A 22,177-nucleotide genomic window follows, 5' to 3' on the forward strand; every position below is an offset into this window, starting at 1 on the left:
AGCTGTGTGTGCATCGGTGCTCACGGTGGCCTTGAATGGGCTGTTCATCCTCCCTATTCCCCTCTAGGATAGGAAGGCTTACCTTGGAATCTCCCTGACTCCACTTTTATACCCATTTCTGTTTTTCAGTCCTCTATTCCTTTTCCTTCCCTCCTACTTCCAGACCTCCCTAGTGTTTGTCTACTGCCCTTTAGCTTATACCAGTCACGTAACACTTCATAATCCTTCTTCTCCTGCCCCATCAAAGCTTACAGAACGGAGTTCCAGTCCTTCAGAGTATTATTCTCAGTAAGATAACAGAACACATCTAACCCACTTATGAAATAGTCTCTTTATCTCTGAACATTTTGATAAGGGACATATATTAAACATTCAGGAATGGGAGTGGGGAGTATAGGTTAAGCTGCGGTAGAGATCATTTTGGATGGGGAAACCTTTTAATTTCTCTTACATCAGACCAAACAGGCAAAGCCTAAATATTGGGGAGGTACCATTCCTGCCCTTCTTTGTGATATACCATCCCTGCCCTTCTTTTCAAGGAAGCCTTGAGAAGGGACTCTGGGACATCACCAGGGATGGTGGGATCTCCTCATTTATCAAAAGAAGCATGATCTAAATGAGTCCAGGTTGGACTAGGTAAGGAATAAAATTAAAAAGGAGGTATGTCCTTGATATCAGCCAAACTCATAGCCCGCAGCAGACATTTGTGGTTAGCTGAGTCACACTGCCTTGGGATTAGCCAGCTCTACTTTCTGTTTCAACAATAAAAAGTCTTGCAACACTGTTGGCATGTGAGACAGAGGTATCCAGAAAGTCTTGGCATCTTTTCCAGCAGCATAACGGGTCTTAGGGAAGAGACTTGTGAGAGCATGGTCCATGCACTCCACCACCAGGGAGAGGTCCACGTTCACAAAGGATACAGTACCCCTCAGTTTGTCCATACCTGTAAAAAGAGAAAAAGTGTATTTACTCTTTGGCGAAAGGGAAAAGGAGTCTGTAGAAGTAAGGGTACAAAGGGAAAGATGCATTAGTGGGAATTTTGAAATTGCCATATAATCGAGCCCATTGTGATGGGTTTCTATCTATTTATCAGAAAATAATGCAGCAATGCTTTCTCTAGACTGCTGGCTCTCAAAATTGAGTGGATAGCAGAATTTCCTAGAGGGCTTGTTAAGGCCCAGATTGGTGGGTCCCACCTTCAGCAGGTGTAAGGTGGGGCCCAAGAATTTGCATTTCTATCAAGTTTCCAGGTGATGCTGATGACACTGGTCCAGAGACCAAACTTGGAGAGGCACTACTTTAAAGCAATGAGGGAAACAAGCTTCATAAAGTATATGAGGCTCCTGAGCCCAGGGAGTTATGGGTTTGATTTTAGGTTTGTTTTGAGGGAGTACTTTGTTTACAGGAAATGTGGGAATGCATGTGCACTTAAGCATGTGTGTGCATGCACTCATGTGTCATGTGCCTCTATAATCCAGTGAATAAAGAGAGAATCATCACTCCAAAGCCCTGACTCAGGAAGCTGAAGAGACCCTGCTCCTCAGGTAAGCGAAGTGTTTGAGTAATGAGCTAAGATACTTTTGAAGAGACTGGTGTGTCATCAAGGGATTGGTAATGACTTGGAACATTCCTCCTGTGTTCTTTTTGTTGTTGTTGTTGTTGTTGTTAATCCTCACTCAAGGATATTTTTCCATTGATTTGTAGAAAGAGTGGAAGGGAAGGGGAGAGGTAGAGAGGGGAACATCGATGTAAGAGAGACATATGGATTGGTTGCCTCGCACATGCATCCTGGGCCAGGGATCGAGCCTTCAACTGAACAGAATCAAACCCAGGACCCTTTAGTCTGTGTGTTGATGCTTTATCCATTGAGCAAAACCAGCTAGGGCTTCCTGTGCTCTTAAAACATACCTGAGGTCCTGGCTGGTTTGGCTTAGTGGATAGAGCATTGGCCGAAGGACCGAAGGGTCCCAGGTTCAATTCCAGTCAAGGGCACATGCCCAGGTTGCGGGTTCAGTCGTCAGCCGGGCCTGCAGGAGGCAGCTGATTGATTATTCTTTCTCATCATTGATGTTCCTCTCTCCCTCTCTGAAATAATAAAAATATTTTAAAAGAAAAAAAACATACCTGAGTTGTGTCTTTTCAAAAGAAATCTATTTTTTAAATCTTCCTTTCAACTTCAGGCCCTAGTAGCCACAAGTTGATCAAAGAGTCTAAATGAGGGTACCTAATAAGCCTTAGTGGTTATTTTAAATTCCCATTACTCCAGCCTGGGAAACGAAGAAAGGTGATCTTAAATTTGTGTTCTGCTTCGGAACAGTGAGTCTGGCTGGTCTCCAAATCCTGACTTGAAATCTCTAAAAAGAGCAACCAGTGTAACATTGGGCCCAAGCCATGCAGTACTTCTGAGACAGGACATTTGAACCAGGGGCTAGTGCAAACATAATTTTGAGATGGAAGTTGGTGATATACTCATAAACATTTATAAAGTATCAATGTTAGTATCAAGTAGAGAGAACACTTTTAAAAGAGTGTTTTTTTTTTTCTGAATCTACTTAGAACCTTCAGAGTTGGTGAATGAGGAATAGTATTTATTGGCAGTGGGCTTAAATCTATAGTGACATGTCAGCACTGGGAGGTTTTCAGACCAGAAGTTATAGTTGGTATTTAGGGTGTCCCCCAAAGATGTGCATATATATATGCACATATATATATATATGTATATATATATACAGCTGATAATTCACTTAATTTTCACTCCTTTTCAGTATTAACTGATTTGAAATAATGGGTGAAGCCAGACTAAACTTTGAACAAAGAAAATATATCCTAAAGTTCTGCTAGACTTTTTTCTTTATGGGGATACATAAAAGATAAAGTTTATGGTACAAAACTGTCGAAGAATCAAGGCAACAGTCGAAGAATCAAAGGCACATAAATACTGAACAAAAAGGTTCTTGATGTTTTCCATTCCATTGCTTCGAGTTATCAGTGATGCCTGGATCAGAATGGTCATTAGTATGAAAACAGGCATTGACAAAAAAAATTATTCATTTCTGCAGATTATTTTAAATTTTGAAAATGAACTGTATGTTAATAAACACTGACTTTATAATAATTAAAAGTGCATTTTCATTTTTGGGGACACCCTGTATATGTGTATATGTTTGCATCTGTGTGGGCGTGTGTGTGTATGTGTGTATGTATAGTGGGTGGGGTGGTTGAGGGAGTCAGTCATTCTAAAAACCTCCCTAGGTGGATCTGCCTTGGTCTTTGCTCCACCTTGTGAACTACTGGCCTTGAACCTTACCACAGTTGGCTGTCTTACCAAGCCCATTGATGAAGAGGCTAGATTACAGCTTGGAGGAGTAGAGTGACACAAAGTTAGGTGGGGCAGGGCCAGGAAATTTGAGGTGGAGGTGCAATCCTGATACAGGAACTTCGACCAGCTCCTTAATGCCTGTTGACATTATAGTATGGTGCAAAGGTAGGCTACCTGTGTTCAAATCTAGTACTTCCACTTACAACTCGGCAACTTTGGGCAACATACTTCTCTGTTTCTATAACATTAAGGTGGTATCTATTTCATACGTATTATTTGGGCATTTTATTTATTTACTTTTTATTTAAGCATTTTAAATGAAAGCTCATGTAAAGCTCTTATAGTGGGGACAAGTACACAGTAAATGTTCACTATATGTTAATCATCATATCTAATCTTTATTATTATTCCTCCATCCCTGACTCAATCTCTGGACTTACTTACTTCTTCTATCTCCACTCCCCAGGCATTCCTGCTCCAGAAAGTTTTTACCCAAATAATTCCTTGAATACTTTAGGCTTTATTCAAACCTGACCTGTCCCATAAAGGTTTCTTAGCCAGCATTTTTTTTTCTTGGTCTGAATTCCTTGGGCAATTAGAGACCACACCATCTAGCACCCTTCTGGACTATTGGGTTATGTCTAAGATGTAAAGAATTGATTTTCTTCATGCTGTACAGTCTCATTGTTTTATAGTCTTTTTTGGTTACTTTTTGTTTTCAACTAGATTATAAGCTAGTTAAGGGTAAGAATCGAAGTCTTTATATTTTGGAACCTCCATAAATCCTGGAACAATGTTGAATGATTGATAGGTAGAGGAGTTTTGTGTAGAGGTGAAGACCAGGACGAGTTGTATTGCCTTGGGTAGGCCATTTCACCTTCCCAAGCCTCTGCTTACTATTCCTATAGTGCTTTCGTGTTTGTTTGTTTTTTGCAGGGTAAATGATACACATAATTTATAAAGTGCTCAGTATAGAACTTGGCACTTAGTAAATGCTCAGAGGAGCAAGAGATGACACTGGAATTAGTAGGAATACCTGATCCATATTTAAGATCCCTATTACTATGAGAACCTCATTTTTTAATATATTTTTGAGTCTCCTGCATAGGACAGTGAATCCCAGAGGACCCTGGGTCCATCCTCAAAACTCACATTTTTCAATGTAACCTTCTCCGTATTGGTGTTTGATATCTGGAGACAGGTCCTTCCAAATGGCAAATTTCTTCTCAGCAGTCTTTACTGGATCTGATAATCCTGTTTTGAATAATCCTGGTTCGATGCAAGAGACGTGCACACCAAAAGCTTTCATGTCCCGTCTGTGTAAAAAAAACCACCAAACCATTGATGATGTTTAGTGGAGGTTCATTTGGAAAATGTTTGTGACATTTTCTTGTGAAACTTTTCACAGGGTCACAGAATCAGGTGCATTGGAAAGGAGCATCTTATTCTACCCTCTCAGTTTGCAGATCTGAAGGTCAGGGTGGTGAAGTGAGGGCTGGTTTAGTGACAGAACAGGACAGGGACCTGGATAGACCCACCCCCAGCCCAGTGTTCCCCCTGAGCCTCCTCTCATTGAATTGACAAGCATTTGGGCTGAGGACAGGTTTATTTTCAGTATGTAGGGTACTTTATGGTGAAATTGACTGATGACTGCTCTGGCTGGACAAGTTTACCTCCATTCTAGGAACGTGAGGAAACTGCAGCATGAATGAGGATATGCCGAGGGACACAATATGAGTTGACTAACCTGTTCCTTAGGCAACTCAGCAAGCTCTTTCATCATCTCACTGCAGAAAACATAAACCTATGCATTTACCAGGCAACAGGGTTTTGGCAAAATCATGGTCCTCGTTTCTTTAAAGCAACCCAATGTATAGCAAACCATTATGTGAATAATTATTTCCTATATTTAATTTATATTTCTATCAGGAGTATATGAGGAAGTAATTATTCATTTTACAAAAGACTCTATCAACCTTAAGACTTACTAAGAACTTTACCAATAACCTCAAAATGCGATTTAATTGATCTTACATTTCGCTTTCTAGCAACACACCTATTGTTTAGTTTGAAGTATCTTTTACAAAAATGCAAATTAGCTTATTTTAAATTGTTTGAAGGGTATGTTGCTTGCATTGAAATAAAAAAGATATTTTTCAACCTGATTGTATTTTTCTCGCCTATCTTCTGATCTCCTTTGGGTTTGGAAAGGGACAGTGCTACAGGGGTGTATGGGAAGAATGTCCTCCCCATCCACTCATAAAAATAACATCCTTGAGGGACAAATGGCTTTAAGTCATCCAACTAACCTTACCAGGTGAGTAAAACTAGTAGGAAACCAGTATGTTGCTGAGCAAATACAGCTTTAAAGAGCCCCAACCCTTTCCCAATAGGACAACTGCCCCCAAACCCTCCTGGAGCTGCCACTGGACTGTGGTCTGCACGCACAACACCATTTCCAATACTAGTTACACGACTTAGAAACACATAAACACTCTCTACTGATTAATTTCAGGCATAGCACAGCTGCGTTGCAATCCCACAAACCCTTCAGTTGAAATATCTTTTTAAAATTAAGTATGTCTCTAAGTGTACTAACATTTTATTATGACACTGTTGCTGAGAGAGTGGAACTAAAGGGCAATCAAGCAGACTAATGGAGGTCTCCATGGCCTTGCTACTCAAAGTGTAATCTCTCAACCATGGGTAGCACTTGGGTGCTTGTTATAAATGCAGAAACCCAGGACCCACCCCAGACCCACTGAATCAGAACCTGCATTTTGAAAAGTTCAAGGCGATTCATATGCACATTAACATTGAAGAAGCATTGTTCTGACATTGTCTTGTGTGTTTATTTCCTGGAAGAATCAAACCTGGCAACCTAATCAAATGGCAAAATGGAGTTGCTCTCTCTATTAATCTCTGTAGAATAATCTAACCTTTTATTAGTAAGCTACACTTAGATCCATGATGTAGATCATAACTCTAACATGTACCTGCAACTAGTTGAATAGATAAATGGTTGAACTGAAGAAAAGACTGTATGTAATTTCATCTTTTCTCTTGCCTATTATAGCACACTCAACTGGATACTTTCCACTTGCTCCACTAGTCCTCTCCACTCCTGTGTCTGCACTCCACGCTCGGAGGCCTGCCTGTATTAACTATATTTTAGCTTCTGTTTGGTTCAGTCAATTGGGAGCACCAGAGGAAGATCAGAGGAAGCAATGGGAAGAGGTTGGGCTAGTTACTACTCCTGTGATGTTGACACTGGTTAATTTTATCCCGCAACTGAAGGTGACCGCCTCTATGCATCCAGGTTTTGGAAACTGCCCTTTCTTCTCCCTTCAGTCTTGTGGGTAGAGATGCCTTGGCTGTCATTAATTCATTGGATATTACACTACCCTTTGGGATTTCACTATATGACTCCCATGCTTGCCAATAATCCTTGAAGTAAACTCTGCTCCATTTACCCAGTTTTAATGTGCCTCCATTTCCTACCAGAAACTTAATTGATACAACTTCTTGCAACTTAGGGGCTTTGAACTGAAAGTGACAGCTTCTGGTTCCAAGTAAGATAGATTACTTCCCCCATCTCTCCCACTGAATGCAGCTACAAAACCTGGACAGAATGCATGGAGCAGCTATTTAACAGCTCTAAAATGCAGATGTTAGTAGGCGAGGGAGAGAAGAAGACCATGTTTTGAAGTGCCACTGAACCACTAGAAAAATACTTATTTGTTGGGCTCAATAGCAGAATGGAAATGAAGGAAAGTCAGTGCACTTAAAGATAGATCATTAGAAATATCTGAACAGCAGAGAGAAAAACAATGGAAAAAGTCAAAAGGACATTAGGGATCTGTGGGACAACCCAAAAGTTCTAATGTTTGTGTTACAGAGACTTAGAAGGAGAAGAAAGACTGGATTACAAAACAAAAGTTTTAAAAAATTAATAGCTGAAAACTCCCCAAATTGGCAAAATACATAAACCTACAGATTCAAGAAGCCCAGTAAATCTCAATCATTATAAACCCAAAGAAATCCATGCTTGGGGCACTGAGTTAGGGCATTTATTTTTTAAATTGGTACTTTGTTTTGAACTCAGGGTTTCTCTGATAACACATAACAAAATGATGTGATAAGCCAACCATGTCAAACTCGTGGCCTGTGGGCCCCATGTGGCCCACAATGAATATTTTTGTGGCCCAGCCAATATAATGGTATGTAAGAAACGTTTTAATAAAAATTTTATAACTTACCTATTTTTACAATATCCTGTTATACATAATTATTAATAATGAACTACAACGTTCGCTAATGACTCATTACTATAACTGTGTTGCATTCATTTCTCTTACGCGCTTACGCGCAGGCGCACCATTTCTCTCCACTAATACTGGCAGCGAATATTTTAGCAGCCAATGGCCACGTCATTAGTCTTGGACTGACTTGTTTGGTGTGCGCAACAGGAAATATTTCACTTTCGGAGAACAAGAAAAATAGGTTTATTTGGGTTACACTTATTAATTTGTGCAGTTATTCAGTGTCTGGCAAGCTAATGCTCAAGAAAATATTAATTTTTATTAAAATGTTATATTATTTTATGTTAATGATTACTAATTTATTTCAGCCCTTTGTATTCAGCATGTCTCTATTGAAAAAAACCTACTTTCTTTTTGCAAACCACATAAACTTAAACCTTGTTTACTTGGCCCATGTTAGCCTTTGAGTTTGACATGCTTGTGATAAGCTATATATTGGGAATAATTTAAAGCACTAAATAGAATGTCTGGTACATAATAAACATTCAATAAATGTTAGCCGCTATTATTTCTTAACATAGTATTTGCTTTACCTTAAACTGTCATTGAAGGCTTCTACTGCGTATTTGGATGGTGTATAGCCTCCTCCACCAAATGCAAGACGACCCCCGATGCTGGAGACATTGATGACCCTCCCTCGAGCTTTTTTGACCAAGGGAAGCATATTTAAGGTCACATCGATGAGTCCGAACAGGTTCACTTCTACGGGTTCTCTGTAGTCCTTCACTGTCAGCCAGTCGGTTGGAGCCAGCACGCCAAGAACACCAGCATTATTGATCAGACCCCAGAGCCCTAGAACAGAGAGGAAGGAAAGGAGATGTGGTAGAAGCATCCTTAATGGAAATATAGCCTCTGCTTTTCACAATGGTGCCATTTCCTCCCCTAGTCATACTCTTGCTTTGAAATACTCTACCGTTTTTGGGAAGTGACAGCAAAAGGGTGGGAGGCTGAATTGAAATAGTTGAACTTCTGTTACTGGAAGCCAGTATCACAGTTATTCTATTTTCTGGTTTTGAATGTCAACTGCTGACACTCAGTGGGACTTTTGCTTTTTAATCTCAGATATAGAGTAAATTGGTCTATTTTTCTACCTTTCTAGAAGGAAAGGCCAGAGCATATTGATAAACTGTTTATGTGGCTGAAGAACAACATCCATCTATTTCACATTTATTTTTTGGTAAAATATCCCATCATTCACTTGGCTTATTTATGTTGGGAAACATTTATTATATGCAAAGGTGTTTGGAATTCAAGCTTTAAAAATTATGTGGAGTCTATCAAAGCATTGGTTTTGAGGAATAGACTCTCAACTATATGATGAAGATGTGATAGAGAAAAACATTTGTGTGTGTTTTTTTCCTTTGTGGACCCATTAAATATCTTCATCCATGAGAATATTTCAAACTTCATTCAAGCTAATAAAAGTCCTCGAGTTCAGAATGCTGCCATTTTAGCAGAATGAGGCCCAATGGCTCACTACTCTACCATGACTATCAAAGACACCTATACTGAAATTCTGAGGCCATTTTCTACGTTGGCCATTGAAAATGTATAAGCTCTGGAACCATTTTGCAGTGGGAAGAAGATTTCAGGTATCCAGATGACAATTTGGGGATTGTTCCCATATTCTCCTGTAGATTTTAACCCCAAGTTCCTTTGCTGTATATGTGGCTAGAGTAGCATTTCACTAGAGAAGGCCAGGAAAAGTTCAATGTCCATTTCAGTTCTAAATTCACCAGTGGGTCTTAAGACTGAGGATAACTTGAGCTGTGTTTCTCATGTACACCATTAAAGGCTATCCTAAGATTTCTCCAATCTTCTCCAGTGTACAGCGGGCATTTAAGAGACATTTTCTTGAAAGGCCATTTACTATCCAAGCACATTTTACTAGCTTTAGTTACTTTGCAACACCCCTTCCATTCTTCCCAGCCCCAAGTCATTCACCTTTTTCTCCAACGTGGTCTTTCACCCACTGGGCAGTCCTCTTGACATTCTCTGGGTCAGTCACGTCCAGAAGCACAGTGTGAAGCCTCTCGGAGGTTTCCGCCTTTAATGCTGTTGAGCCCACTTCAGTCAGACAGGCAGCAATCACACGAAATCCTTTTTTATCAAAAGTCCTGGCCGCCAAGTTTCCAAAGCCCGAGTCACACCCCGTAATGAAAATATACTTATCAGTGATGTCTGCAATCTTTGGTTGTCTTGTACTAGTATAGTTCCATAGAAAACCACAAAGGATGAGGAGGGCTAACACCCATAAGAACATTGTTTTCCTGTATACACAAGATTACTTCTTTCTTGAATAATAAAATAAGATGTTGTCCTGAGTGCACAAAATTAGAAAGAAAATTCAAATTAGGACCATCAAAGCATCAGACCCAGGACTGATGAACTTGAGGTATTTTAATACATTTGAGTGGATAAATAGTTTAAAAAATAACTCATTTGGTTAGGAAAATGGCCATTTAGGTGCTAAACCACTTCTCTAAAGTAATGCAAAAATTAACCAAGTAATAGTAAGAAAAAGTAAGTGGGAGAGAGAGAGAGAGAGAGAGAGAGAGAGAGAGAGAGAGAGAGAGAGAGAGAGAGAACTCTGAGACAACTCAGTGCAGACAGTGTTGAAGTGCAAGGCCACCAATGAGTTCACCGAGAAAGGGTGAGATGAATAGGAAGAGATTGAAAGAGAGATGATGGCCAAGGGCACAGAATCCCAAACCAGAATCAGTAATCCTCAGATTCTGACCTCTCTGGATTCCAGCTTCCTGGGAGAAAAAAGATCACATGTTCAGAGGACAAAGCCGAGCCAATTCATACTTTAAAACTGTGAGGCTTTGACCATAGATGCAAGAGACTGACCTGGAAAACTAATTTTTGTCAGGACTGGAGACAACCTCGGGCCTAAAATAAATTAGGCAGAAAGAAGTCTGTATCTGCATTTCCCTTGAGCATAAATCACTTTAAAATTTTTTTTAAAGAAAATTTTATTATTTCATGAACACTTACTGTAGCAATTCAGAATTCTCACAATTATTTTTAGGTTAAGAATAAATGTTAAAGAAACAGTACTATAGGAATTTTATAGTCTTGACCATTTAAATGTATATGCCACCTTAAAAGGTCCACTAAATATTGTACAGGGTTTGTCTATCTATAATAATAAAAGTGTAATATGCTAATTAGACCGAACAGCCAAACGACCTTCCAGGCGACCTCCCAGATGAAGCCGGGGCTGCAAGGGCCAAGCCCCTTGCACGAGTTTCATGCACAGGCCTCTAGTAAAATAATAGCTGTGGATGAATGAGGCATTGTATCATTAAAAACAAGTATAATATTAATTTGGAAGTATAATATCAAAACTATCACAGGAAAATATCTCAGACTATCTTAGGATATAAAGTTCTATATACAATACAGTGTTATTTACAAAGACAGCAACCCTATTACTTTTACTGTGGATAATGATGTCTGGGGAAGAGCAAGCCATCTGGTAGGAGGAAATGAATAAGAACAGTAGGGCTTTGCCTACTTGCCTCAGGTCTGTGCATCAAGGCAGTCCAGGCCTCCTACCTCATAGCTATAAAGCAGCCCAAAGGAAGATTATCAGGTCCCACCCCACATAGGAGCAGCCCATGGCCTGTATTGGCTTTCTCTGCTTATGGAAGGAAGAGAGGCCACAGAGAACATCCCATGTGAGAAAGAACTTATTCCTTCCCCCATGGAGCCTCAGAAAGTTTCCTCACTTTGCCGTAGGTCCACACACACACCTTTATCCTTGACCTGGAAACACCCTTAGACTCAAGAGAGGCCTTAAGTACCTCATAGAGGACAATGGATAGATAGGCCCTGAGTTCAAGTTCAGAGTTCATAGATGCTTCTGGAATCATGGCTGCTCACAGACACTGTGTTCAAAAAGTACTTGCAAGGCCAAGAAATTTTATAAATTTTGTTTGGGCTTTTTAATATCTATATTAAATATAATAATATTTAATATGATTATATATATATATTCTAGCTTTTCCTTTGAATCATTTTTTTAAAATTGCTCTTTTTTATAGCTTATAAAAGTGACTTGTGCTCATGGTAAAAAATATTTAGCAAATGCAGAAAAAAAAAGAAAGTAATGATTATCACATTTGACTCTTAATATTTTGTGGGTTTTTTCCTAGTTTTTTTCCTTTGTATATAAATATTCTCCCCAAAATAAAGATCTTAAACACACACAGAGAGATAAAATTAAACATACACACACTTATGTGCACACATACAGACTATTTTATTTCTACTGCTTTATAAGGAACGGATCATTTCAGATAAAAGATAACTCAATGTAATATATCTTCTAAACTTCTCAAGGAAATTTTACGTTCTGCTTTCACTTTTTCCCCCTGACAAAAGATTTACAGCTAAAGAAAGAAAGAATAAAAAAACTGTTAATTGATAAAAATTAGTCAGAGGTAAATATTAACATTCTAGAGGCCCAGTGCATGAATTCGTTGCATGGGTGGGGTCCAGCTGGTCCAGCCCCAATTGGGGCAGATCAGGGCAGGGTGTGTCAGAAGGAGGGGACAGCGGGAAGTTGGCCAGCTGGTCCACCCTGATCAGGGCTCAATCAGGGCTGGGCCAGCTTGGGGGAGGGGCTGTGGGCAATTGGCTGAAGGGCACCGCCCCCAATGGGGTGGGGGCCCGATTGGGGGCGGGGCTGGCTGTGGGGAGGGTCTGTGGGTGGTGGGCTGGCTGGCCCTGCCCTCAGATGGGGTGGGGGGGCCAATCAGGGATCAGTGGCCGGTGGAGGGGCTGAAGGAGGTTGGCTGGCTAGCCCCACACCTGATTGGTGTGGGGGGGCTGATTGGGGGTGGGGCTGGCTGTGGGGAGGGGCTGTGGGCAGTGGGCTGGCTGGTCCCACCCCCAAATAAGGTGGGCGGCCCGATCAGGGGCCAGAAGCCTGGGGGAGGGGCCATGGGTGCTTGGCCAGGTGGCCCTGCCCCTGATGGGAGTGGCAGGCCCATCAGGGGCGGGACTGGCTGGGGGGAGGGGCCGCAGGCAGTTGGCTGGACGGCCCTGCCCCTGATTAGGGTTGGGGGACGCTGATCTGGGGTGGGGCTGGGTGGGGGGAAGGGCAGCAGGAGGTTGGCCTCTGGCCCCACCCACTGACTAGCTGGTTTGCTGGCTGCAGTGGGCATTATAGCAACCAGTCGTTTTGGTTGTTATGGCATTCTGGTTGCTGGCTTTATATATATATATATATATATATATATATATATATATATATATATATATATATATGGACTAGAGGCCCAATGCACGAAATTCATGCAAGGGGCTTGGCCCTCGCAGCCACGGCTGCTGTGGCCCTCGCAGCCTGGGTCCGGACAGTTGTCCACATGATCATTCTGCTGTTTGGTCTAATTAGCATATTATCTATTATATAGGATGGTAGGTTTGGTCCTAGCTGGTTTTGCTCAGTGGATAGAGCATCGGCCTGTGGATTGAAGGGTCCCAGGTTTGATTCCAGTCAAGGGAATGTACCTTGGTTGCAGTGTGTGCGGGAGGCAACCAATCAATGCGTCTCTCTCACATGGATATTTCTCTCTGTCTCTCCCCTTCCCCTTCACTCTCTCTAAAAATCAATGGAAAAATCTCCAATGGTGAGGATTAACAACTACAACAAAAAGGTAGGTTTGGGCAAACTAGTTGATTCTTGTGGTATGGCTATGATTATTTCTAAAGCAGTCCAGTGTTTAGACTATACTGACTTAATAATTTGGTGTAGTTTCCCCAAATCTTTCCTGTGTAGGAGTTACTGATTTGTTGCAAATCACTGTCCACGTAGCAGGATTTCCCCTTCTCAAATATATAAATACATTAAAATGTATAATCTGGGGGTGGGGGTGTAACTAAAATTATATACGTAGACATTTTAAAGAAATTTTATATTTATAAATTCAACTAGTGTAGTGTTTTGCTTAAGTCTGGCTTTGGTAAATAATTATCGAATAACTAAATATAGTATTGAATATTTCCTGAATGGAATCTGTAGGCTTCATTGCAATTCAAATCCCATGGAAATTATTTGAAAAAGGCAAATGCTCACACAGGTTAATGTGTCCTGGAGCAGAGAGTGATACTTTTTGTATTGTCCTGTTTTGCCAGACAAAAGCATAAGGGGAGAAACAAAAAAAGCAATGGCTTACCTTTCTGAAGCTTTCTACACTGAATGTTTACGTTGAACTTATTTGATCCTCTCAACAACCTTGTGAGTTAGACGGGGCACATTATTTGCCTCATTTTACAGAAGAACTAATATTCCAATTAATAAATGTAAAAAGAAAGATGGAATTAGAAAACCACCATTTTTTTTCAGGCAAGAATGTTCAATGGATGCTAAAACTAGTGGGTGAAACTCTGATGAGAAAAAAATAATTATAGAATTTGAAAGAATCTCCCCATAAGATGCATACTAACTTAAAAAAAAAGAGTAATAGTAATTTTACAGTGGAGAAATCCAACAGACAACCACCTGAATCAACTTACATGTAAAAGTGCAGTGTAGAAGGTTTCACAAAGGTAAGCCATTGTTTTACTGTTACTCCCCTTATGCTTGCCCCTGGAAAACATGACAACACAGAGTCTCCACTCTCTGCTCTAGGAGACATTAAACCCCAGGGGCATTTGCCTTTTTCAAATAATTTCCATGGGATTTGAATTGCAATGAAGCCTACAGATTCCATTCAGGGAACACAGTCAATATTGGGTTATTCAAAGATTATTTATCAAGGTCACACTTAAGCAAAACACTACACTAGTTGAATTTATAAATATAAAAATTCCTTAAAATCTCTACATATGAAATAAAAATTAATACTACTGGTTATGGGACAAACCAAGGTCATGTGCCTCCTGGTATGGCACACTCTTCAAAACCCTCTAAGTCATGAAGGCAAAGAAAGATAGGAATACAGCTGTATCAGTCTGAGTGTGATCGTAAAACGAGAGTCACTATAACAATTATAGAAACAAGAAGTGTAATATGGGAATCAGGGATTTCATGATTACAGTGGTTGTGGGGGAGTGAAGGCCTGGAAGGATGAAGCTGAGAGATCAGGAACAGTTACTAGTGATGTCAGCCTGAAGCCCTGGAGCATGGAGAAGCTGCAGCTTGCAGGGAAGTTGAGAAACTGCTACCGCCATGACCATGAGGCAGGAGCTCATAAAGCGGCCTGCAAAGCCACCGTGTCTTAACACGGCAGCTTCTCAAGAGCATGGCTTCCACTTCACCTCCTTTATTCTGATCTCTAATAATGAACTTTGTATTATTATTTTTTTAAAAAAAGAAAGACTTAGAACTGTTCCAGATGCCACATTGAAAAGGAAGCAGAGCACATTTATGCATAACCAGAAGCTAATCATGCACAGACATATCTTTCAGTTCTACTTAATGCATAGCCTGTACTCTTCAAAAACATCAAAGTCATGAAGGAAAATAAAGACTGAGGACTGTTCTAGATAAATGAAGACTAAAGCGATGTGACAACCCAATACAACATGTGATCCTGGACCGAAAATCTTTGTTTTTCTTTCACCAAAAAGAACATTATCAGGTCAGCTAGTGAAATTTGAGTGAGATCTCTAGATCTGATAAATAATATTGCATTAATATTAGTTTTTCAATTTTGATGATTTACTATGATTATTTTGAAAGTGTCCTGTTTTTTAGGAAACACACACTGAAATATATGAAGATTAAAAAGCACTGTATCTTCAATTTACACTCAAGCAATTTAGAAAATAATAAGAATATGTACACAAATAAACATATAAAACACATATATATTTACATAAAGAAAGAATGAGAATAAAAATGTGATTAAATGTTAATATTTAGAAAATCTAGGCAGAACTTTTCATAAGTTCTAAATTATTTCAAAATAAAAGGTTGAAAATTTGGCAAGGGAAAATAAAACATTTTTCTAAGAAAAGGCTTCATTGAATTGCTTTGTGTCTCATGCACAAAATAGGTAAGAACTCTAGGACTTCAGTATCTAATGACTTTGTGCACCAAGTTTTCTGCCTTCTACTTTCTGGTAAGTCTACCTCCACACCTTCTGGAGAAAAATAAAAACTCAAACCAAAGCAATCAGCCTCTCCCCTCCCATACCCTCCCCTTCCTTCTCCTGTCTTCTTTTCTTTTCCCTCCCTTTCCCTTCTCATCCTTTCCATCTCCCTCTCAACCTACTCCTTACCTAACCAAACCCATTTTTATCTGGTAACAAGAAGACAGAGAGGAACTTTTTAGTTGTTAAAAATGGGCTCACATTAAATTGTGTTGTCAGGCCCTGGTCAGGTAGCTCAGTTGGTTATAACGTTGTTCCAATATGCCAAGGTTGTGGGTTTAATCCCCAGTTAGGGTACATAAAAAAAGAAACCAATGAATACAGAAATGAGTGGAAAAACAAGTTGATCTCTCTCTCTCTCTCTCTCTCTCTCTCTCTCTCTCTCTCTCTCTCTGTCATCAATCAATCAATAAGAAAAAAGAGAAAGAAATTGCGTTGTCTTTATGAGGTTCACCTCTGGGCAAAGGTTCATTTCAGATGCTAGTGTCCCAGCCTGCAGCCTGCAGCCTGCATCCAAGGGACTGCCAACTTGACCTAGAGTTTTGCAAAGCCTGTCCTTAACTCAAATATTATTGTTCAAAAATACTGGTTCTTTCTCAGTCCCTAAGGTTCACATTCCTTTAGGACCTCGGTCGGCAAACTGTGGCTTGCGAGCCACATGCAGCTCTTTGGCCCCTTGAGTGTGGCTCTTCCACAAAATACCACGGCCTGGGTGAGTCTATTTTGAAGAAGTGGCGTTAGAAGAAGTTTAAGTTTAAAAAATTTGGCTCTCAAAAGAAATTTCAATCATTGTACTGTTGATATGTGGCTCTGTTGACTAATGAGTTTGCCGACCACTGCTCTAGGTCATTGGACCAAGTCAGCCAAAAACTATCTTTGACCTCTAATAGTATTTTAGCCACGATGCCACCTCTGAGCAGCAGCCCTTGGTCAGAGTCATTGGGAACATGACCTGTACACAGAAGCCAATTGATGGCCCATTGGTTCATTGAGCACCGAGAAGTAAATGAGTAACAATGACTAACAGGGCTGCCTCAACCATACCCTGCTCCACATGGCTCCCTAATCCCAGCAATTCAGAGACTCAGGACACTGACCTTAGTTGCTTGGGTTGCTTCCTTATTTTTCTATCTTCCAATTTATCTCACAGAAAACTGCTAAATAGAGGTACAAATCTCTTGGTTCAAGGGAATAAGCACCTCGGTCTGTAACAGTTCTCTTAGCACCCAGTGGCTGTGAGCCTAGGTGCTGGGCAAGTTTGGGAACAAAGTAAGAGAAAGCAGATCTGCAGCCCCCAGGCCGCAGTGCCTGAGGACAGGTGTAGTACTAAGTGTGCATCCTCTGATGAAATGGCCATGGAGATTTTTCTGAAGCCAAAATAAACACTAGCCACTTCACTAGTAAAAATCTGGGCAGCAAGGACTGGCACCATGCACGCACATGCGCACACACACACACACACACACACACACACACACACACACACTGGTGCAGGTTAGCTCAGGCCTCAGAATCTGACGAGCTGAAGTTCAGTCCCAGTTGCTCTATCATCAGAAGGTCTTTGGGCAAATTATCATTTCTCAGACTCTACTTTCCTATCTATAAATAGAGATAATAGCTACCTTGGAGAGTACCTGGTAAAATAAGATGACTAAATGCCTGCTACACAGGAAGGCCTTTATGGTGATGTCAGGATCAGTGGCTTTCACTGTGTGAAGGGTCTGCTGTATGTGCTGCTCATATCTAGGCACAGGTTTCCCAACCTCAACACGTTGGATATTTTGGCCTAGAAATTACTTGTCCTGTATATTGCAGGATGTTTACTAGTAGTAGCACCTTCAACCTCTACTCATTCAATGCCAGTAGCCCCCTCTGCCTAGTTGTGACAACCAAAAATATCTCCAGACATTGCCATGTGCCCTGGGGGTCAAAATCACCCCAAGTTGAGAACCACTGGCCTAGAGCTTCCTCACCTTGGGGGTCCAGAACTTCATAGCATCCAGAACTACTTTTCTGGAAACTCAGTCATTAATTCCTTGGTAATGCCATATTGATGAGAGTTTATTTTTTAATGGCCTTACAGAAAAGTTTTGTTACTTATAAATGTTACTCATATCCTGCTGCTGAAAGTATTAATTTCTAGGATTAAAATAAAAGCCCTTTTGCCATCAGGAGGATAGGAAGCAGTGAACAAAACCAAATTAGCACAGGACACTATTTTTGAATTTAGAAGTTACTAAATTAGTACTCACTGCATTTGTGAAGCCTACATTCTGGCTGAAGCTTTTGAGTTTGGGCCACTATAGACTCCTCTGAGGGTGCCCTGCAGATGGGTGGCCTGTTGACTCTACAGAGTTCAGAATATGCTCCTAGACAACCCATGGTCCTTGGGCTCTACAGGTGACCGCTTCAGATAGGAATGATAGAAATGGCTATAATTTACAGAAAGCTTACCATGTTCTAGGCCCTCTGCTAAGATCTATAAATATTGATCTCATTTAAACCTTATAATAAAATTATCTCAGTTTTATAGATGAGGAAACAAATTCAGAAATGCAGGTTAATTGCCTTAAGATACAGCTTTAGTGCTGTTTCTGGAACTGATCTCTAGGCCATTCTACTCCACCATCACGCTTTCATCCTCTGCTCCGCTCCCCTCTGGATTCCCAACTCTGGAAGTCTGGCAGTGTGTACACTTTTCTATATGGCCAGTGCCTTTTGTGATACTTGGCATTATCTAAATACATGCTGTGGAAGGAAAGAGAGGAAGGAAAGAAAGAAGTTTCCACTCTAACCCCAGAATTAGTGATAATTGGATTAATCTTTGAGCCCTCCCAATGATCAGGGAATAATTAATAATAATAATAATAATAATATTCACACTTCCAATTAGATAACTTCAAAAATTTTTGAAAAGTGTTCAAGTAATATTTATGTCATTTAATTGTCAAACTAGCTCTGTGAGCCAAGTAGGGTAGGTATCATAGGTAAGGTTATTTGCCAGAGAATGGCTAGAACTAAAGCTTCCATCTCTGAACTAAACTACAAAATGAGAAGGAAGAACTATAAAGAGATGGACACATTATTAGTTAACAGGAAGAATGAAGATACTTTATTAAAATTCTCTACCATGCCACAAAGATGCAAAAGGAACAGAGAAAGGAGAAGTAATTTTCTCTTTCATTTGCCATGCAAAGTGCTTAAGAGTAACCACCTGACAGCAGATATAGGAAAATATTGCAACTTGATTGCTGTCCGCCCTCCGCGCTCACTTCTGCTTCTTCTAACTTTCTCTTTCTGGCTTTCTTTTCCTAGCAGAACATCTAAAATAAGATCCTTTGATATCACTTCCTTTATTCATCTTCCTCTGCCCTTTAAAAATAAATGACACACACAAGAATGGAAAATAATGTCTCAATGGCATTATGAAGTATACTTTTTATACGAAGCATTGAATTCTTTCTACACCCCTTGATTTTATTTCCACATAGCTCCACAGAGGACTTTGTTTTAGAAAGCAGTACTAAAGCTGTCAACACTGAGAGGAATTTATAGCATCTTTATTTACCTTTAATTTATTGTATTCGTGGCCTAACTTGAATCAACAATTAAGTTATTTATCTACATTCAATAGGGAGCATTTAGCAATAGCTTTCTAAAATACTCTCTTTTTGAGATTTTCTTGCACAGGCTTTCTTAATACTGACAGCAGTCTAGACATGTCAGTCTCTTGAACATTTAAATATTGTAAACCTGGGTTAACTTACACTGGAATTCATTTTTGGGTTGACCTTTTCATTGAAGTAAGAAATTCTGTGTTTTTTAAAATCCAAGTAACCTTTCACAGATTTCTGATGTATTTTTATTTAATAATTAAACACACACACACACACACACACACACACACACATTTGGGCCAAATGACACAAACTAAATGACTAATGAATTATGTTTCTGCGGGAAAAAAATGTTTAAGTTAGGCACCAGAAATCTAAATAAAAATTTAAGATGTAGCCAAGGGATTCTACATGGAATATGCTTACATTAAGCAACAAATGCTCCTTTGAGGATCTATTAAAATAACAGTAATAATGATTATGATGCTACTGATGATGGTGTTGATCCCTCACTCAGTGGGATGAAGAAGCTCCTGCACCCAGTACATTTCCCTTGCATCCTGCTTCCTGCAGGAGAGAGGGGCTCGAGGTACCCTGAGTGCCCTTTGTGCAGGGGTGGGGGTGAGGGGACAGTGAGGTGCGGAGAGGTAGTTCTTCCTCTGCAGACTCATTCAGTCTCCGCGCAGAGGTGTGCCAGCCGCTCTCAGTGTAGAAGACCTGCTGGATTTATGCTTGGCATTTTTAGTTCTAAGGATAAAAGTACCTCTGATTTTCTTTTGCCTCCTCTCAAAACTCTTAACTTATATTCACCATCACACCCATAATTACTAATTAATTATTCCAAGTCCCTCCTAGGCTTATTACTTTGTCAGTATGCCTCCTGACAGTACCAGCAGGTTAAGAATTATTGTCATAGCCATGGTTCCTTTACTTATGGTCACTAAATAAAAATTGCTAACTGGAAGAGATTATGTATTGTAAATATTATACTTGATAGTTACCAAGTATAATTTCTATATTCAAAGAAAGCTTAGAATATAGAGAGAATGCTATAGATAGATGCAGAAAGTGTGTTCAAATATTCAATATATTTCTTTTAATCACTGTTATCTTCAAGCAGAAGAAAAGATCTGAGTTTTTAAAGATGATATCTTAGGAAAGTGGAATTTGTTGTAAGAGTTTTAAGACCAATTTCCATTTTCCCCATTTGAAATATATGTAATAATAATTTTTTTCTTACATTTGAACATTGAGGTTTGTTCTAAAAAGTGGGCACAGTTTTCAAATCTCAAAAATACAATGCAAAGATGATATAACATTTCAATTTCATTTTATGCAGCAATTAGCCAAGGATATTTTTAGAGCACCTAATATATGCCAAAGGATACTAAGATAAACATAGTCCGTATCCTTGAACAAATAGTATAGCAGGACATTTCAGAGCCATTTGTACAACCCCAAACTGATTTTTAATTTCAATGTGTTTTATTTAAACTCTTTCCCCAACTGCTAAAATCAGCCCATGGAGAGAAAGCATCACAGCACCGTTTGAATCAGAAAGCCTTAAACAAGGGCTGCCAGGATTAAATAGCAACAAAACCACTAACCCAACTTTCTCCTTTAAAAGAAGTCCAAGTGAAAACATCAACCACAGCATCCTATAAAAATGAAGAGAAAAATCTGAAGCAGGTTTATTGCTGTCAGCCCGAGATCCAGGAGTCCAATGTGCACTGGGAGTCCTGCTGACCCAGCAGGCATTCGCACCAGTTTAGTGTGTGTGTGCACATTCGTCTATGGACGTCTGATAACAGATAGATACACATCAGCCCTGCAGCTGGAAGCAAATGTGTTGTTCCAGTAAGAAACTCAACTAAGAGTCCTATTTTTTTGGAGCCCCTCCTCATTGCAGTTTCACAGGTGGTACTGAATAGTCCCTGAGAAAATAACTAGACATAAATTTAATTGTAACTCTAGGGAGCTCAAGAATATTCAAGGAGAAACTGCGGAGCTCAAGGCTAGGTCCAGGTGACACTGAGATCACTTCTGTTGTGAGATAGACACAGGACTGCCTCCCAACATGTTAATTTTTTTCTTTTTATAGTAACAGTTAACCACAACATGAAAGACAACTTGACTAATTCTGTAATCAAAGACAGTTTGAAGGTTGACATGAGCAATGAAGGAATAAATGACAAAGCTGAGCCATGTGTTACCTTTTTAAAGATGACCTGGGAGTGGAAGCAGCTGTGGACTTGCTGGGCTGATTGCGATCTGTCGTCTGTGCTGGGGAAGGAAGAGCTGTGTCACTCTGGCTGGGCTGATCCTCTGGAAGTGGAGGTGCTCTGAGTACCTACATATGTAAGAAAGCGTCAGGCTCCCTCCTCACTCTGTGAGTCACCCTGGTTGTGACACTTGATGATGACTAAGTCTTTCTTCTATCGATGAAGTAAGCCAAGAAGCTGTGGGTCATGTGTTTCCAAAAGACAGTATCTTTAGCAAATTAACTTAAGCAACTTTCAGAAGGGACTTAAAAATGACCAATAACATTCCTTTAACTGTGAGGACAATTACCTGGCCAAATTCAGCAGCTGAAATACTATATCATTGAAGCATTTTGTAAACTGCCTGGCACCAGGCTTGGGTTGTGATTATTGTTCATGATCTCTAGGTTGTTTGTTGTTTGTCTTCCTTTCTTTCTGTTACTGTGCCTTTACTGATTTAGTACTCTTTCGGTCCTAGGAGAGTTGGTAGGGGAAATGAGTCTCTGATTATTATTTTTTAACCACTTTTATTAAAACCATTGGTGAACAA

The 22,177-nt window shown here is 39.9% G+C and overlaps 1 protein-coding gene across 1 annotated transcript; it reads right to left on the reverse strand.

Moving 5' to 3' along the window:
• Window positions 1–312: 312 nt before the first annotated feature.
• Window positions 313–21,714, reverse strand: DHRS9 (dehydrogenase/reductase 9). Its single transcript, XM_080669336.1, has 5 exons — window positions 21,580–21,714; window positions 9,586–9,961; window positions 8,175–8,433; window positions 4,472–4,635; window positions 313–943 (listed from the first exon to the last, which is right to left on the reverse strand). The coding sequence occupies exons 2-5, from the start codon at window positions 9,902–9,904 to the stop codon at window positions 720–722; spliced, it is 966 nt and encodes a 321-aa protein (XP_080525462.1). The 5' UTR covers window positions 9,905–9,961; window positions 21,580–21,714; the 3' UTR covers window positions 313–719.
• Between the last annotated feature and the right edge of the window lie 463 nt (window positions 21,715–22,177).

This window comes from Plecotus auritus (genome assembly GCF_963455305.1).
Source record: "Plecotus auritus genome assembly, chromosome: 5".
NCBI classification, from domain to species: Eukaryota; Metazoa; Chordata; class Mammalia; order Chiroptera; family Vespertilionidae; genus Plecotus; species Plecotus auritus.